At 36.3% G+C, this 19,197-nt stretch overlaps 2 protein-coding genes across 2 annotated transcripts in view; one reads left to right on the forward strand and one right to left on the reverse strand.

The window, feature by feature from the left end:
* Nucleotides 1–789: 789 nt before the first annotated feature.
* LOC134669775 (uncharacterized) lies at nucleotides 790–1,873 on the reverse strand. The gene is made up of 2 exons (XM_063527402.1): nucleotides 1,859–1,873; nucleotides 790–1,450 (listed from the first exon to the last, which is right to left on the reverse strand). Exons 1-2 carry the CDS (start codon nucleotides 1,871–1,873, stop codon nucleotides 818–820), a joined length of 648 nt encoding a protein of 215 aa, XP_063383472.1. The 3' UTR covers nucleotides 790–817.
* A 6,488-nt stretch (nucleotides 1,874–8,361) lies between these two features.
* The window catches only part of LOC134669841 (uncharacterized), a 53,070-nt gene continuing 42,234 nt past the window's right edge, over nucleotides 8,362–19,197 (forward strand). The window contains exon 1 of the mRNA XM_063527460.1: nucleotides 8,362–8,626. Within this exon, the coding sequence (XP_063383530.1) occupies nucleotides 8,410–8,626 (217 nt within the window). The 5' untranslated portion in view covers nucleotides 8,362–8,409. The remainder of the gene's footprint in view (nucleotides 8,627–19,197) is intronic.

The raw sequence follows: 19,197 nt of genomic DNA on the forward strand, positions 1-19,197 counted from the left end.
TTAACAGCTTGTGGGCATGTAAGTAATGATTTTATCATAGTTCTGTAAATAAAAGGAGGACCTTTTTACGTGGGTTAGGGTTAAATAAGAAAATTAACCTTTATAGCCCTTAACTTTGTGTATGTCCACAGGAAAGAACGTAACACAGTGATCTGTTTGACCCATATTCGTAATTGTTATTTGGGTTAATTAGTTAATAATATTAAACAAAGTTACAAATTAATAAACAACACTAATTCCTATACGAGTCGAGAAAAAGAAACCACTAAAAAAAGGAATTAATTAAACTAATCTTTTAAGTGCTACCTAAATGCCACGAGTTACCGATGTGTACTCATGACCAATGATCGTACATTTTCCAGCATTTTTGGTGCAGCAGAGTGGTGTTAACGGAATTGGTATAGATAATTTCAACTGAAATGGTAAATTAAGGTTAATATTTACGTAATTAACGCTAATTAATCATTAGGATTGAAATTATTTATACTAATTCCTTTAACACCACTCCGCTGCACCAAAAATGCTGGAAAATGTACGATGTCACTCATGACATACAAATGCATACTGTGGTCTACCGCGGTACAGCTCCAGCCTAGTGCGGTGACTCCTGGAAATTCTGCATTATTTTACCCATGCTATGCACCCACCCGATGTCACATCAATTTCTGTATTATACTGTCTGTTTTGTGTGCATTAAATTTATTTTTATCTTATCTCTCAATATCTAGGTAAGTTAGGGTAGTATTTCTTCCCGGCACTTTCTTCTCGTTTCCATGATTTCCTCTTATCTCTCAATTCTTTGAGTTTTGTCTTAATGCTATACGGAGTTGATATCTTTCACATTTCTCACACGCGAAAGCAGCCGATCTATTAAATATCGCCTCACTGGCCTAGATACATCATTCCTGACATAAGGCAATTCATGCCTATTTTTCATAGTTCGTAGCAAGTCCAAGTAACTTTCTTTCTCCATTTCTGTTCTTCTCATATCATTCCATGACCCGTCGTAGCTTATCGGTGGAGCCGTGGAGGTTGTGGTACTACTGCTAGGAAGTTCAGGTAATACCGGTACTGGTGGTGGAACCACTAAAGGGTAAGGGTATGGAACAAACACTAAGTTTCCAGGACTCGGTCCTGCCTGCTCGGCTTGGTTAGTTTCTGGCTGATCGCATTCATTGCTCTCGCAATTTTCAACTCTTGTGTGCTTTTTGGAACGCCGGCGGGAATGTTTTGAAGAGTGCTTGATATATTTCTTGTTGGAGCTCTCCATTTCGGCTGAACTTGGTTGGACTTCGTCCCTTGATTTATGTTTGTGTTTGTCGTCAGCGCGATAAGAGTAAGGGGGTTCGTAGTCGTATTCCTCGGACTGTCGTGAGTTGTCTACCTCGCTACTGCCACTGTCACTGTGTCGGTGCTGCAAGCTTAGGCCAGGGGCAACTATGATAAATATCTGCAAACAATTAGATTATTCAGTGACTGTTAAAAAAATAAGTGCCCACATAAATATCTACACGATTAAATACTCGTACAAGTATCTATTATCTCAAAACAATTGTAAAATGTAGGTACATACTACAACCTCTAAAACTAAAAAGCTGGGTAAGTACCTACCTATTAAATACATATTATTCGAATTTTAAGTACCTACATAATTTGATATATTCTTAAAAAATGGGAATTACGAGAGCTCAATATATTTATTATCAATTACGATTAGGCATTTAATCTTTACCGCTTGTTTTCAAAATGTACCTACATGTACCTACTTCCTTATAGTATTAGAATAACCATAAAAAAATTGAAATAAGTAAGTTAATGTTATATTTGTAAATGTGCTTATTAAGAAATAAATACATACCACTGTCACTTTCATATTGAATTTAACTATTTTCCTTTTTATTTGAATATTTACTTTCAGAGCCAACAAGTTCGCATGACGGCGTTTGATTCTTTGAAATAGAAGTCGTAGTCCAAGTGTTTTAGGGCTCCATTGTTTCACGGGTTACCTAAGTGGTCTGAAAATAAAAATACCTAACACTGTTACGGCCACCATTGTTGCGGTGTTTTGTAACACTGAATAGGGTTGGTTATTGTAGCACTAGAAGCTGAATGGCTAAATCGTATAAAATACTGGGGATATGTGACAACGGCCTAAACTTCATATAATAACATGACTGCTTATCCGTAAAATGAAATTCTTTTAATTTTTTTTTTGTGTTGTGTTAGATATTATTGTATGTATTAAGTGCAGTCAAACAAATAAAATAATCTATCTATTTTTGTATAGTATTGTATCACACCATATAAGTCTAATTTCATGAAAAATTTAATATATACAGTATATAGATTTAGTGTATAACTTAGCGTTTCTAAATGCAACGCTGATCTAACGTCACAAGACGACAATTGTTACTGTAATCAGTCTTAAAACACTCGAAATTTCATAGATTAACCATCCACTCTTGTCTTTATATCTCTCTACCTTCATTCAAAATTTGAACTCTAACTATCTGGTTATAGAGTTCAACTTTGCTCGCTCAACTCCCGCGCAAGCGGGGGCGCCGGGCCGAAGGTGGCTGGGTCATGACCTCAAGGAGTCGGCTCCTGAAATACACTAGACATGGACCAACGCCAAATCCACTACAGAGCACGTAATATTAACACTTTGAAAAGAATACAGGCTTAACCGCCTTTAATTATCTTAGAGTCTATTCATCTTTTTCTAATAAGTGTTATTTTAAGATATTGGTAAGAATAATGTCGTACGCGTCTGTAGGATAGATAATAACATATTGCTGTATTGTTTTGACGGCGCAATATAGACTTTCGCGCCAATTTGGTTGTCGTAAGTAATAGTTATTTTAGGGATTCGTAACAATGTAGCGTAGGCGGTCACTAATTACATATGTAGGAAACTTGTTTTATTACTTTACATCAAATTGACTAATTATGAAAATGATGTGTTAGGGCAGGGACATGAGGGGATTTTTCTGCCCAAAATAACCTACGGGTACCTACTAAAAAGGGCAATACAAAATTGTGGATTGAAAAAATTTTTTTCATGCAATATTTTTTACCGGAAGCGTGTAGGTAAACAACTAAAAACCTGAATGGCTAAATAACAGCCGTATTCGAACAATGAGATACGTCAAATAATAGATATTGAAAAGATATGGAATAGATATGTCAGTGTCAAACAAGTGTCAAAAGTGACGTTTTTGTTTGAAGAAATGTCAATTTTGACACTTGTTTGACACTGACATATCTAATCCATATCGTTTCAATATATAGTATTTGACGTATCTCATTGTTCGAATACATTAGTAAGCCGCCTTTAAACTAAAGGTTTCACGGTACGTACACTAAAATGTTCTACATCAAACGGGCATTTTTTAACCTTTCACCTGTAAATTATGAAGTTAGGTGAAGAATTGCCAATAAATGTAAAAATATTTTTGTACCGTTCTGATTTCTTCTGTTTCAATAGGAGAGTTCCAATACTAATTTAGATCTATAATAAATTCTACGTATTATACGTAATTTTATAATTTATGTACAATGTCCCAGGGATTTAGTCTCTTCTAAAGCAAATGCCGTACCTACACTTGTTCAATCATGCGTGTAAGTATTATTAAGACTGACAGGCCTATTCGGATTTCGAAATAATCACAAGAATCGCGGAAACGTCAAGTTTGACATATCTATCTTACAAATATCTTTAAATTATCCATATCGTAACTTGTTGAAGTCTAGTAGAAATCTAATTCATTTTCCGAATCGAGCCGTAAGACGGTTCTTCGTATGATCGTATTTAGTTCGTTCAGTATGGTGCGTCCGCAGGGCGACAGGTCACGACCTCGCGCGACGGAATTAGCCCAAAGCAGGTGCCTGCCAACTGCCAAGCTCGTGGCTATAGTCATTCGTCATGCTAGTTATATATTTGGGTCATTTTATCACTACCAATTCGTATTTTGTTAAAATACGAGGAATGTTCAAAATGAAATACTCTTCAGGTGAAAAATCATCATGGTTTTATGTTTTATGCTAAAATAATACCTACTTTGCTATAAAACGATGTGGAACTGGAAACTATTGATTTGAAAACTTTGAAAAGCATCACTGTCCACTGTACTAACATAATACCTATAATTTTACACCGGGGGAAATATAGGTAAACAATCATCGAGATATAACACGTAGGTACTTATGTTCTATAAATATCTAATCAAGTTTAAATATAACTTTTTTTAATACTAATCAAGTTATCCATTGACAGTACCTACCTATCGAAATGAATGAATGAATGAAAACATTTATTTTCAGGCAACTATTGGCCCATAGATAAATACCTTAAAACTAGCATAGCTAAATATGTACAACGAATATCTGCATAAAACTGTTTCGCCTACGTTAGTCAGACACTCGTTTAACTAAATAATATGTCATATAATATATCAACTACAGAAAAAGAACCAAGCCCTCCAGACCGGATCCACTAGTCAATCTAGTCATTGGCTATTAACTTATCAAGTTATCAAGATCTGAAAAATGACACCTTCACTGATGATGACGCAAACTACACAATAAATCTTTATGTGCACTTTTCGCGCGTTTTCCTTTGTCCGACGCTATCCTGCATTCCAAACGGAAAATGCAGTAACATTGTTCTAGTTACAGGTAACCTACTGCCTTCTTCTATTGCCCTTACACTATCGCTGTTATCGCCTTATCAGAAGTCACGATGCCGTGACCGGTCGTGTGTCTGACAGCGGATAAGCATTCGTTCAGCGAATAACGAAAATTAATAATGTCTTATTTAATGTATATATAGGAGTTCTATTTGAGATGGTAGGCAGCTGTTATAAGCCTTGGTCTCTGTATGATACCGTACGTTACGTGCAGCGTCACGTTGTATGGAAAGACAGACCATTTCGTGCATTTTCAACCGGATATTACGGTTTAGGTAGGTATGTAGATAATTAGATAGGCCTATTGGTAGGTACTGATCATACATTGTCAGCAATAAAATTCATAGTAGAAAGATTACAATTAAATTGAATTAAAATTAAGGTAATATCAAAGAATATAACGATTCTATATTGAATACCTTCTTAGTAACTTTCAATTAAATACATAATTAGTAATTACCGTAGGTACGAATAAGAAAACGACGAGATACATGCAAATACTGGTCAATGGGCAACCAATTTGAATTATTTGGACAATAATATTTTACAGGTTCAACTTTTTCAGTCATATTTTTGAAGATTGACACTACGTATTGTCATCCTTAAGGGGCCACAAATTACCAGTTCGTAGGACGATATCAGCCTGACAGTTGTTCGGAGCTGTCAAATTTTGCGTTTAACTGACAGGCCGATATCGTCCGGCGGACTGAATCAGGGCCCCTTTGTCAGTCATTTGAAAAATGTACCATATGCAATACGGTCTTCGTTTTAAAAATATATGTACAGAGCGGCGATTCTGAAGTCATTTCGAACTGTTCAACTGGTGACACGGCTTAACTCAACAACTTTAATTACCCTGTTATTTTAACATTTCCCCGTGTTTGTATGATGATGTAGGTCTTTCGTTTGTCAACCTGTCAAATAACTTGCTGTGACGAGGCACTTAACATTGCAGTTTAGTGCAAAATAACTAATGAATACAACTAATGAACCGGCTGTCACACAACATATTCATTTGCAAAACGTATTTATAGTCTTATGATTAACCTCTTAGTTTCAGAGTTTATTATTAAACAATGAAAAACAGGAAAACACGGAGTTGAAATTTGATGTGATAATGAACAATATTTTAGCGAGACAGACAATGCCAAGATAAGTACCTAGTTAGCCTGATTTAAGTAGATAGTTCGTTGTAGGAGAAAAACTTTTAAAATGCATTTTAAACTAAAGATCAAAAGGGCCCATTTTTAAAACATGTAGATATGTGTTAATTTTTCAGGATAAGGCTATACCTCATTTTCTATGAGTGCTTAATTAAATGTCATCTGTCATGTGTGTGTTGCCTATCGTTTCCCTCGACGCTTCAAATTTTTGAAGCTGCTGTAACCTATTGACATAACCAAAGCCTATGGCAGCAAGTTGAGTGAACATTGTATACCTTAAAGACCCAGCACTTTCTGTTTGTAGTGATCGTAATATGTCACTAGTAAATTCATCATTCAGAGACAATTTCAATATGGCGGTTTGTTTACATAGTTAGCAAGTTCCATAGAATGACACTTTATTGACAACCAAAGACTATGATAGCAGCAAGTTGAGTTCAACATTGTATACCTTAAAGACCCAGCACTTTCTGGGTGTCAGTGTCGTAATATACCTAATTGACTGCTGGCAGGCGTGGCTCTCTCCGCGATTTCGTCGCTTTGCTACAGGTAGCTAAAAGTACATCCGTTCCACACCAATTTTGGTGGCTAGCCATAAGCCGCGTGGCGCTGTCGCCACCTAGCGGCCATATCTGTCCTGATCGTAACACGCGTTTTGTTAGAGACTGAGTCTTCTGAACCTAGTATAGTACTATTATTTCTTCAATGGTGTCGGTATCGTAATATAATTGACTGCTGGGCCCGTCCTACAGTTCAGCGGTGACATCGTTTCACTCTAGTGCCACAGAAGGTTAAGAGCCCGTTATCGGCTCTTATCAGACGGCTACGTACCCAGGTGCCGCCCCATTTGCTCGTTTGACCTGACACCTCAGTTATCAGTTGCTTGCTGTGATAACAACGCGCTGTCACGGTGTACCTGTTGATTTTTAACCCTTTTACCTATTCTTTTTTATTTTAAATTTAATAAAAAGTGCTTCGCCGCAGTTGGTAAGGATTTAAATTGCATCGTAATTGATTAAGCTCAGATCGATATATCAATATCTAACTATCTTTATTAGATTTATCTACTTTACTAGATTTTTTAAATCTTTCGAATTATGTCTGCGTATTATTTAATATTTGTTTTATTTGCTGTATCGATATGTTAGAAAAATAATTAATTTCTACATTATTAGCAGTTAGCACATACGATACTTTAGAGTTTAGATGCATTTTACATTCCTTCTTCAAAGATTGGGTCGTTAAACATCAAACTTGTAGGAAGTTTTCTATTCTTTTATTCAATTGCTAATATCATTCTTTACATCCGCACCATCCGAGCAATATTTCTCTTGATTGATATCGTGACCAATGTTTTATGGCGTATGCTAACATAAAATCGAAATGATAAATACTTTTAAACCACCGTTACTGTTACGCGCATTTGATTGTAATTGTAACTTCAAAGTCTCACAATGGAAGATACATCTTAATACTCTACATTAAGATAGATCGTTGGGCGATTTCTGTAAAAGCAAATCATTGTTTTATTTGACTATCGATCATGGCGAATCGTATTGTATGAAGTAAATATCTTAGTGAGTAATGCGTTATCTGTCGGTACAACACTTGCGCTGTCAATGTGTGATGGCTCTATAAACAGCGACTTTTATTGACATTTACTTAACCTTAGATGTAGATATTGATAAAAAATATAACTACATATATTCTATACTATATTGGATTATAATTGATTGCGTGATAGATAACTATTACATTTTTTGGAAAAAAAGTTGTTTTCTCACTTGCTGTTAGAATGTAAGTAATGATTTTGAGTAAATAATAAATAATTATATTCGGATTAGATTTGCGATGTTTTACCGAAATGACCGCTCGCGATGAGGAGGTGATTTTTTTTGTATTTAACTTGATACTACATAAGGTTGTTATCTCATGCCTTAAAACTCTCGCGATGCTCAAGATGCCACTTTTTGAATCCCTATGCTCGGGATCCAAATATGAAATATTTGTTTTTTTCTGGTTTCAATATAAGCACTAGGGGTAGAGTCTGTTCGGAAAGAGAAGAGTCGTGGAATGTATTGGGGTCCATACATTCCACGACTTCTCTTTCCGCACAGACTATCGGCTCGATTCGGGAAATGAATTAGAGAGTAACTAGATACGATATAGTAAAGATATGTGACGTTCCACGGAAAAAGGTACTTTATGGCGGCTGGCACCGCGATTCGGGAAATAAATTAGAGATTCACTAGATATGAAATTAATAACTTTTGGAGCGGCGTTAATAATAGCGTAAGTGCCAACCGCCATAAGGTACTTTTACCCGAGGGACGTCACATATCTTTACTATATCGTATCTAGTTAATCTCTAATTTATTTCCCGAATCGCGCGTATATACAACAACTTTGTTCCTCTCTTAAATATATATAGGTAACTACATATTTTTGATATGTAACATTTACATTTATGTTTTCCCGCGCTTTTAAGATAGATTTATTTATATTTTAATCGCTTATTACAGATTAATTACGTGAAACTGAACTTAAAAATTAAAACAATGTCTGAAAGTGTATTAAAATCCAATAACAAACAAGACAGCAAAATTGACGCTAAAGAATATTACAATACTAGTGCTAACTGTGATGTCAGTGACGGTGATGAGAAAATAGTGATGAAAGTGGAAAGTGATGATGGTGATGTGAAGGTTGTGAGTCAGAGGGAGAACCGGCTGACGAACATTATCGAGCAGCTGAGGAACCAGAGCGAGATGAAAGGTAAGTCCGTAGTCGCTTTTCGCTTCATACGGGTTTTCAAATATTATCGGCTACGGTCGTAGCGCGTAGCACTCGCTGGAACTGAAAAGAGTTAACTCTTTTCGTCCTGGTGGTCATCTATACCAACCACCTATATTTATATACATCCCCTTCAAAATTGACTAAAAATTTTTTTCCCTTATTTTAGTCATCATAAGCCATACAGTACTGCACGCTTTTATTACTAAAAATTGTATAATTAATAAAAAATTGTGACACAAAGGATTAAGCTGATTTCTTGTACAGTCATCAGCAATAGTATCTTACACAACTAGGGCCGCAAAAATATGTGACACGTTCTTATTTGGAGCGCAATAAGAGCGCGTCATATATTTTTGCGGCCCTAGTTGTGTAAGATACTATTGCTGATGACTGTACTATCTTGTAAAAAAGGCTAAAGTATAGGTTATTGACATTGAATTGAATTTGATTACTGTTTTTTGGTCACTGCACCCTCGTAACGCATTTTTGTTCGGCCATAGGGTTGAATGGTAGAGAATACCTAAAGGCATTAAGTTCGTTTTTATATTATTATGTAATAAAGTTTAAAATAAATAATTCTTTAGGTTATTCCCTCTAGAAGGAATTATTTTGTTTAATATGACAGATTGGTAACTCATTGTTATTATAGGGAGGGTGGTTGAGTTACTTCTTTCCAGCCGTGATGTGTATTTTATGAGACATATTTGCGTGCACCCTGGCGTGCACCAATCTCGTCTCAGTGGGAAATAGCACTAAAGTATTACAACGCCACATGCAACCATTCGAGCAGACATTTTCTATGTCGTTCTAATCCTTTGCTCGAACGTTATGTTAGGAATGTAACGCTGATTTGAACTTAGTTGTAAGCATAGACTTTAAAGGTCTATTGATTTGATTTAATTGTTTTATTTATAACAGAAATATAACGTCCTCCTCATCGCTTTTGTGTGACGGCGACCCTAAATAAGCATTTGGCGTTGTCTACCGTGAGTCCTAAAATGGCTTTTGCTCTCTATGGCTTGCTCCTAAATACTCTATTGCACGTGTGACAATAAAGTTGGCCAGTCGTGTTGACCGTGTACGTAGGAGGGCTTAGGTCTCTCCCTTAGTAACTGGTGTTTTACGTTTAAGGTTGTGAGGCGGTTATTTTAATATAAAGGGCTTAATATAAATATTAAAGGATATTGGAAATGTTATTCGTGTCAATAATAATTAACGACAGACCCAACATCACGCCCACAGTGACCATATAATATACTATTTTATGCAACCGTTGTTTAAGAGAGGTCAAAAAAGGCGAGTGGCGTGATTAACAATTTGAGGCGAAGCCGAAAATTGTTAATGAAGACGCCACGAGTATTTTTTTTACTCAGTTAAACAACGTTGCATACAATACTTTTTCTACGTCAAATCACTTACCTACTTTGAAATAAAATTATAAATCCAACGAATATTTTTCATTCAAGAAATAGCAAAAAATGAAGGGTACGGGCGGGAAAAGAATGAATGAAATAAAAAAAAAGTAACCACCAGTATTATTTGACACTGGGTTAACGGTTTACCCCGGGTTAGTGGGATGGTACAAGTGGCGCTAAGTCTTTACCGTACCTATATGTAGGTACATAGGAGTGACAGGCATCAGATCATAATAAGCTATGACTTGTCAAATATCGCGGATATTATCATGATAACTAAACAGTAATGTATCGTTGTCGTCTTTGTGATATCTTCAAATATTATGAGGGGTCTTTACAAGAATCTTTGTACTATTTCGCACCCATATTAGATACTCCCGATCCCGTTACAGACAGACAGAGTCAACAAAGCACTCGTAAACTTCTAGCCAAGCCCCTTGAACCGTATCCTACCTTTGCTCGATGTTATCACACGCATGCAAATCGTTCAGTAGATTTATAAAAGTAATTACGGCGAGACAAAAGGGCACGCGCGCAATTAGGTGCTCTTGCGCACCGACGCCTTGCTATTAGTTCCTATAGCTTGCCGTACAATAGCTTAAGGAAACCAGTATAGTAGGGGCTACCGGCCTGTCCGTTTACTCTTCTCAATAGTTAGGTGCCATTCATTTATTACGTAAGACGATTTTTGACATTTTTGATCTCCTCCCTCCCCTATGTAAGAAAAAATAAGAATAGGCTGACCCCATCCCCCCTATATTACCATACATTATTGTAAGAATCTATCTAAAAGAAAAAAATAGTATACGTTAGGTTTGTTTTAGTGTTTATTTGCCAAAAAAGGCATTTTTGGAGTGTTTATTTGTACCTACAAAGGTACTGGAGCCCGTTTAAGCTAACTCTGCACCGTGTTTGATGGCGTATGTGGAAGTATTATTTTAAACGTCATAATTTCATATAAATTAAAAATATCGCATATTTGTAATCTTACGTTAGAATTATGAAAACCTCCTCCCTCCCCCGTGTAAGAAAAAATAAGATATGTTCGACCCCCCCCCCCTAAATCGTCTTACGAAATAAACTAATAGTGCCATAGAAATAGGGTAGCTAACAAAGTGGGCTGGAAATATGTGTCCACTGCTAACCAGTTTACTTTGTTGCGACTCGACGCTTAGGTGTTAATTAAATTTTAAGACCTGTCACTTTGAAGGATCAGAATGAATTAGGTCACACATGTGAGGTGTGCAAAAAAGAGTATTGTATTGTATACTAGCGACTCGTCCCAGCTTCGCACGGGTTAACAAATTATAGGTACACCTAAACCTTCCCCAAGAATCACTCTATCGATAGATGAAAACCGCATGAAAATCCGTTTAGAAGTTTTTAAGTTTATCGCGAACAAACACACAGACAGACATACGCGGCGGGGGACTTTGTATTGACTTGTATGTTTGTTCGCAATAAACTCAAAAACGACTGAACGGATTTTTATGCGGTTCTCTCCTATTAATAGAGTGGTTCTTGAGGAAGGTGTATATGTATAATTTGCTAACCCGTGCGAAGCCGGGGTGGGTCGCTAGTTATTTTATAACTATATAAGGTGTAGTGATACCCTCTTCGGCAGCAGCGTTTGCTCAGCAAGCGACCTGAACATCCAACGTCTTAAATCTTTGGTAACAATGGTGCGATCGTTGATACACTATCGCACGATCGCGATGTTTCTGCTCTGAATTAGTTTGTTTAAGAGGAAATGCTTGTTTTAGAAATTGTTTCACTATAAGCCCATCTTGGTATTTGGCACCCAAAGGATTATATTACATCTATTACAATATTACTAGATTATCCATTACATTTGACCCGACCTAGTTTCAGGAATCATCAAAATTAAAGACTATAAGTGAAAACTAAGCAATTGTAGATATCTCTGTTTGGCCCTATGGTTGACTGGTAGAGAATGCCATTTGGCATTAAGTCAGCCATTTGTACATTGTTGTGTATATTTTGTGCAATAAAGTTTAAATAAAATAAATAAATAATAAAAGCTTTTTTCCTTTCAAGTCTAAAAACCTGAACCTGCATGCACAAAGCCTTTATTTTATATATACCAGGCGAACATAAACACTAAGGCGTAGAGTCGTCTCTTTAACGAGCTAGGGGTTAATGGGCGGCGCGTGTCGGTTGCAGTTTCACTGCGCACGCGCTGGTACGACCTACAACACGAATAACATCCTTCCCACCTTAGAGTTAAGGTCTACATTAGCTTGAAAGGGCAACCGTTGCCTAGAATCCGGTAGTGTGGATTAGTGGACAATAAAAATGATATGGAATTAAGTGTATAGGGAAGAATGGGGAGCAGAAATGGGTTCAATGCAAACGTATTTGCGGTAACAGCTTTATAATGTGCTTTAAGTGTACAAGTGTACAGTTTAGTGACTACGTGCGAAGTGCATGGTGGAACTTAGCGACATGGCGAAAATGAGAGCTTTCTTGGGTTCAAATTTTCATACTCGTAACAGACGTTACGTTAGATAGTTCACTCTGCTTTTTACCCTACTATAGTTCGTTTATTTTAGCATTAGAAAGAACTTGCAAGAAGGTAAGCGATATTGACATGTCTTTTAATTGAAAAACGCTTTTTAAAATTCAAAAACTAATACTTATGAACGCAGAAGAATATTAATTATCGTATTAGATTCATAATTGTTACATATTTGCCGTAACTTATTTTTAAAATGTGTTTTTCCATTAAAAGACACATCAAGATTGTTTACCTAATTTCTAATGCTAAAAAAACGAACTATATCTTACGTACTTACCTATGGGTCTAGCATTTAAATGAGACTACTTCAACGTCAACTACGGCTTGTTTGAAGGCTTGGGTGTATGAAGCTGATTAGTATTATGACTAAGTAATAATTCAAAAGCTAGTTTTAGTCCCAGAATTAATAGCTATGAGTACTGATAAATTAGTGAGTACCTGTTAGTATTTATTAACTCAATTAAATATTACCTTCTGTGTCTTATTATAGCCAACGTATTGGTATCACTGTCTTCAAAAAATCTACTTATGCGTTCTAAGTATTTGAAATTTTGAAATAGTAAATGCATTGAATAAGAAAGCTATAATGATGTAAAATAAATGCACGTACATTTTTCCTGTAATTAAAACGGCTATCTTGTAGGTATGTCCATAGCCAAGTAGTTAAAGTCCACTCACACACAACAGCGGGCATTATCGCAATCAAAGATAACGAATATCATTTGACATTCATTTCAAGCGTGCAGTACTTTAAACAGTGACGTCAATCTACCTATATGTGCAGTGCATTCTACACTTAACTCATTCATCAAAATGGCCTCCTAGCCTAGTCGGTAGTGACCCTGCCTACGAAGCAGGAGGTTCCGGGTTCGAATCCTGGTAAGGGCATTTATTTGTGTGTTCTTCACAAATATTTGTTCCTGAGTTATGGATGTTTTCTATGTATATAAGTATATATATGTGAGGGGGCAGGTAGAGGAGCCTCACAGGGATGATGGGAATGAAAAGGCAGGATCCAGAGCGATGAGGGGTATTTATTATTTAAATAAAAAGGCACAATATGTGCCTTGGTGATGATGTAGATATATATCTGGAAGGTGTGCAGGGCCACAAAACGAGCACTATACTGAACTGCACGCACTTATGAATTATTACGTTTACTAATAAAAATCACACTTAAACGGTCGTGTTTAGAAACTTGGGAAGTACAGTCCGTTAGATAAAATGATGTTTGTCGATCAAAGTATGTGATCGAACTGAAAATAAAAATCATTGAATGGAATTTGGAATAGGATTTGAATTTCAAAAAGGAATTTAGAATTTGTATGGTGCCAGAAATAGTATGAAGGTCGATAGTGTAACGCTTCGTTACACGCACCGTTACACTACCGGGGTCGCCCTGGAAGGGAAAATCCTGGGGCTTATGGCCAAAGGATTTTTCCGTAATGTAAATATAATGTAATGAATATGGGTATGAGTGATAAATTTAGAAGGTGGGGATGTTATATACAATGTTTATCATACAAGAGAGGCGATTTAAACATGCATACCAAAGGTCATTCATACATCATCTTATAAAATTTTGGTTAATTGTTTAACCAAAATAAGTTTCAATAGAGTACTCCTTTAAGTAGAGGACGTACTCATTAAATCGCTCTCCATTAGTATTAAGGCTTATTAATCAGTAACCACCCGCTGAATATTAATGAATCTAAATATAATATCTACAATAATGTGTACCTACAAAGAGTACGATTGTTGAAATTTATTCAACAAAATAATGCCGTATGGAATGTAGGATTACTACAAAATATCATAAGATAATTCCTTAATGGAATTAATAAATGTACTGTACGGTACGTATGTACCTAAGTACGTAAATATGAACGTTATGTCAAGGGAAGAAATATATAAATAAGTATTGTTCTAACTCTGGTAGAGTTAGCTTTGAATAACGTTATATGAACGTAATATAACGTTATATAAATTAAATAGTATAAATGAACGTAAAAATTCGTACTAAGTAGTTATGTACGAAATGTAATGAGTCCGAAATGTATAATGGGGATGAGATATAATTATAAATGTATAACATTATATACAATATTTTACAAGTTAGGAGCTTAGGAGAAAAGTAGCTAAGTTTGAGCCAAATAAGAATCTAATTAAGGAAAAACAGTATATTATTTATTTTAGAATTTTGGGGAGAGGTTTAAGGTCTCTAATATGCCATCGTCCGAGCATTTTGCCGGACATGTCTTGTAGGACATATACTAAGGGTGATATTTTTTTTAGGATAGAACATTTAATAAACTTGGGTGCAAGTTTAGCAGAATAGTGTTTAGGAGAATTACTAATTGCGTAATTTCGTTTCCAGACGATGTCATTTTCGTTGAATTCGAAATGTTGGTGATGTTTATTATACGATGAAGAATTGGTTTGGTGCGCTCTCCAAAGACGGGCTTGTACTTCGGAGAAGACAGGCTGGAGAAGACCAAGATTATCAGCGTATTCGTCTCTGGGCGCGAATATAATATCATCTGTGAGATCAGATTTATCGTATGCTGATCCACATGTGACTAATTCGCGACCAAATACAAGGAAAGAAGGAGTATAATTTGTTGTTTCATTTACGGAAGTATTAATAGCAAATTGTATCTTATGTAGGTTGATATCCCAATTCCTGTGGTCATCCTGTATGAATGAGGATATTGCTGTGGTAACAACTTTATTATATCTCTCCACGGGATTTGGTTGGGCGCATTTAATTGCGCAATAGTGTATTTTTGGGATCTGATAGGAGTGGAATAAATCCGTTGTCTCTTGACTAACGAATTGAGGACCATGGTCAAGAATTATGGTCTGTGGGATTCCGTACACTAGGAAAACTAGGTTTTCTAGAATATGAACGATTACTGATGACGTAGCACGTTTAATCGCAAAGAGGAGGCAGTATTTTGAAAAACAGCAAGTAACGACAAAGATGAATCTGTTGTGTTTTAGTGTAGTAGGCAAGGGGCCGATCAAATCTATTGAAATGCATTGAAAGGGTCGAGAGCATTGCTTAGGTTTACCCATTAGGCCAAGTTTTAGTTGGGTTTGGTGTTTGCAAGCTAAGCAAGTCTCGCATTTGGCAATAAAATTTGAAATATCTTTGTACATTCCTGGCCAAAAATATTTCAATTTAACTTTATTGTATGTTTTAAATGTTCCGAAATGAGCGCAAGTTGGGGTGGAATGATTTTCTGTGATAATGGGTATTCTGTACTCTAGTGGGATAACTTCTTTCCAATTATACTCAGATTGGAGTAACGAAGGGGTTTTTGAGTATCGGTATAATTTATTATTATGTATTATGTAATCTGGAGTGGTGTTGGGGTTAGAACTGCATTTAGCGTAGATATTATTATACCAGTCGTCATTGGTATTAGAACTATTGTAGTTAATAACGTCTACTGAAGGTAAGCGTGATAAAGCGTCAGGGATTAGATGATCTTTACCACGTTTATGTTTAATTTCGAAGTTAAATGTAGATAGACGAATACTCCAGCGGGCTAGACGTCCGGTTGGATTATCTAGATGGAGAAACCATTGTAATGCGGAATGGTCTGTGTAGATTGTGAACTTTAAGCCGTTGTCAAGATAGCAACGCCAATGTTCTAGGGCTAGTAAGACACTTAAGAGTTCTCTTTCTGTAATTGAGTAATTTCTTTGGGGACCAGTTAGGGATTTGCTCATATAAGCAATGGGTTTCTCAACGCCATCAAATTCTTGGGTCAGCATGGCACCGATGCCGAAGCTGGATGCATCACAGTGGACTGCGAAGGGTTTTGAGAAGTCTGGGCAAGCAAGAACAGGGGTAGAGACTAGAGCTTCTTTAATGGATTTAAAGGCATTGTCTTCTAGTGATGTCCATTTAAATGGTGGTGCTTTTTTGGAAGTGGAGGTAAGTTTAGTTAGTGGTGCAACCTTTGTGCTGAAATCGGGGATAAAGCGTCTATACCAACTTGCTGTACCTAGGAACTTTTTAACTTCTCGAGGAGTTGTGGGAGGTGGGATGTTAAGTATTGCCTTAACCTTGTCAGGATCTGTTTGAAAGCCGTGTTCATTAACTATGTAACCAAGATATTTAAGTTCTTTTTTGAAAAATGAACACTTGGGGAAGTTTATAGTAATGTTGGCTTGTACTAGCCTTTGGTAAACTTTATTAAGTAAAGTGATGTGTTCATCGAAAGTATTACTTATGATGATAATATCATCTAAGTAGGTAAATACTGAGTTATCAAGGTTTTCAGAAGGGAATAACGCATCCATAAAGCGTTGTTGGGTAGCAGGGGCATTAGTCAATCCAAAAGGCATTACGCGAAACATGTACATGCCTTTTGAGGGTACATGGAAACTAGTTTTAGGTCTATCAGAAGGGCGTAGGGGTATTTCCCAAAATGCTTTTGCTATGTCTGTCGATGATAGATATTTAGCATTTTTTAGATTATCTAGAATGTCAGAAATGAGTGGGAGTTTGTAGGCATCTTTGCGCGTAATCGAATTTAGTTTACGGCTGTCGATGCAAAAACGCCACGTTCCATCTTTTTTAGGAGTTATTATGACAGGGTTTAGCCATGGGCTTTCACAGGGTTCGATAACATTAAGCTTTAGCATTTCATCAACTTCTTTGCATAAAGCTTTTTGTTTCTCTGGAGAAAGCCTATAGCATCGCTGTTTGATTGGTGGATGGTCACCGGTATCTATGTGATGTTCAATGAGGTGGGTTCGTCCTAAGGGTTTGGTTTCTGTTGAAATATTTTTAAATTTTTCAATAATGGTATCTGAAATTAACTGTTGAGTTTCAGAAAGGTTGTCATAATTAGTGATGTGTTGGTCGCAGGTGGAAATAACTAGGGTATCTATATGTTTATCAGAATATGACGTTATGTCAGGTAATATGTGGGGAGCTATATTGAATTTTCTCCAAAAATTTGTGCCTAGAATCAAGGGTTGCTTTACAGTAGGGATAACATGAGCGGTAATAATAGCCACAATATTTTTGTACGAAATTGGTAGTTGAATTGTACCAATAGAGTATATAGGGTAGCCGTCGGCTACAGAGCCTACGACTTTATGGTCGTAATTTATGGTAAAATTGTGGGATAAGAGAATTTTATGGGAATTATTTCCGAAAATAGTTAAAGCACTGCCACTGTCTAAGAGGCCACATAAAGTTAAATTATTTGTCTGGATGTTGACATAAGGTCGTTCATCGTATGGATCTTGAGTGAAAAGTGCTGATGTAGTATTGTATGATGACATAAATAATTTAATGGTATCTAACCATTGGTTCCATTCTGTAGCAGTAGTTTTATTTAAGTTACTTTTCTCCTTTATGCGTTTTTTGGAAATTTATGGCAAACTGTACATTTTGCAAAAGTGACATTTTGTTTGCCACAGCGGAAGCATACTATATTTTTACTTGTACAAATATCTAAAGAATGATCGTTTGTTCTGCAACGCGGACAGGAGTAACGTAACGTAGAAGGTGGTGCTGTTACAGTATGGACCGGTTTATTAAATGGGAATGGTGGTATATACGGTTGGGAAGGGGGGGTATGGTTAGAATCTTGTTGAATGTTGGTATAGTTGCTAGAGCTATAAGTAGAGGTAGTATTACAGCTTTCGTACCATTTGCACGATTGGAATAATGTGTCTATAGACGTAACATCTGTAGGAACTAATCTGGAACTGTAATAAGGGCTCATGTTTCTACGGAGGATATCTATTTTTTGTTTTTCAGAAAGGGGTTCATGTAATTTGGAAAAGAGGGCTTCCATGGCTGAAAAATACATTATTATTCGTTCATGTTGTTTTTGTTTACGGGAATGTATATTTTGTAGTAAGTTGTGGTCATGGTCATGCAATTCGAAATCTTTTAAGAAGTGGGTTTTAAATGATTTCCAATCTGTAAGGGTTGTTTTCTTTGACCTATACCAATCTAAAGGAGTGCCTGATAAAAAATCGTATATATATTTGTGTAAGCGTTTGTCGTCAATGTTACGCGCAATTGCAAACTCTTCGATGTTTCGAATAAAATCATAAGGGCAACTATCGCCTTTATAGTTGAATTTTTTAAAATCGCTTGGTTTTGCTTCAGAGAGGTTGGTTAATTTTCGGGCAAGTAGGTCTAAATTTGTGGAATCATCTATCAAAGAGGTTGCTGATGCGTAAGTTGACGTTGTTGTTGACGGTTGTGACATATTAAATTTTGTTTGACATTTTGACAAAAATTCGCATATTTTCGAATAGTTGTCAATAATTTCTGGAGATAATTCAGTGGTAATATGGAGACGTTCTATTCTGTTATATAAATGAAATAAGAAAACCGCTATTCTATCGTGCTTCGCTTGGTTGGTGGTCGCAAGCTGTAGCTGAGAAGAAACTATTGTGAGGCATCTGCTAATTTCGGTGATATCCTGTTCAAGATCATATGGGCTGGAGAGATTCGAACACGGGTCCGCGAATAAATTTGGAGTGAGGAGCTGTCTTAAATCATCAGCCTGCGCGGTGGCTGGGAACTGAATGTTCCTGAGTTTGAGCTCATAGAT

The sequence above is a fragment of the Cydia fagiglandana genome, chromosome 13, assembly GCF_963556715.1.
Source record: "Cydia fagiglandana chromosome 13, ilCydFagi1.1, whole genome shotgun sequence".
Classification (NCBI taxonomy): domain Eukaryota; kingdom Metazoa; phylum Arthropoda; class Insecta; order Lepidoptera; family Tortricidae; genus Cydia; species Cydia fagiglandana.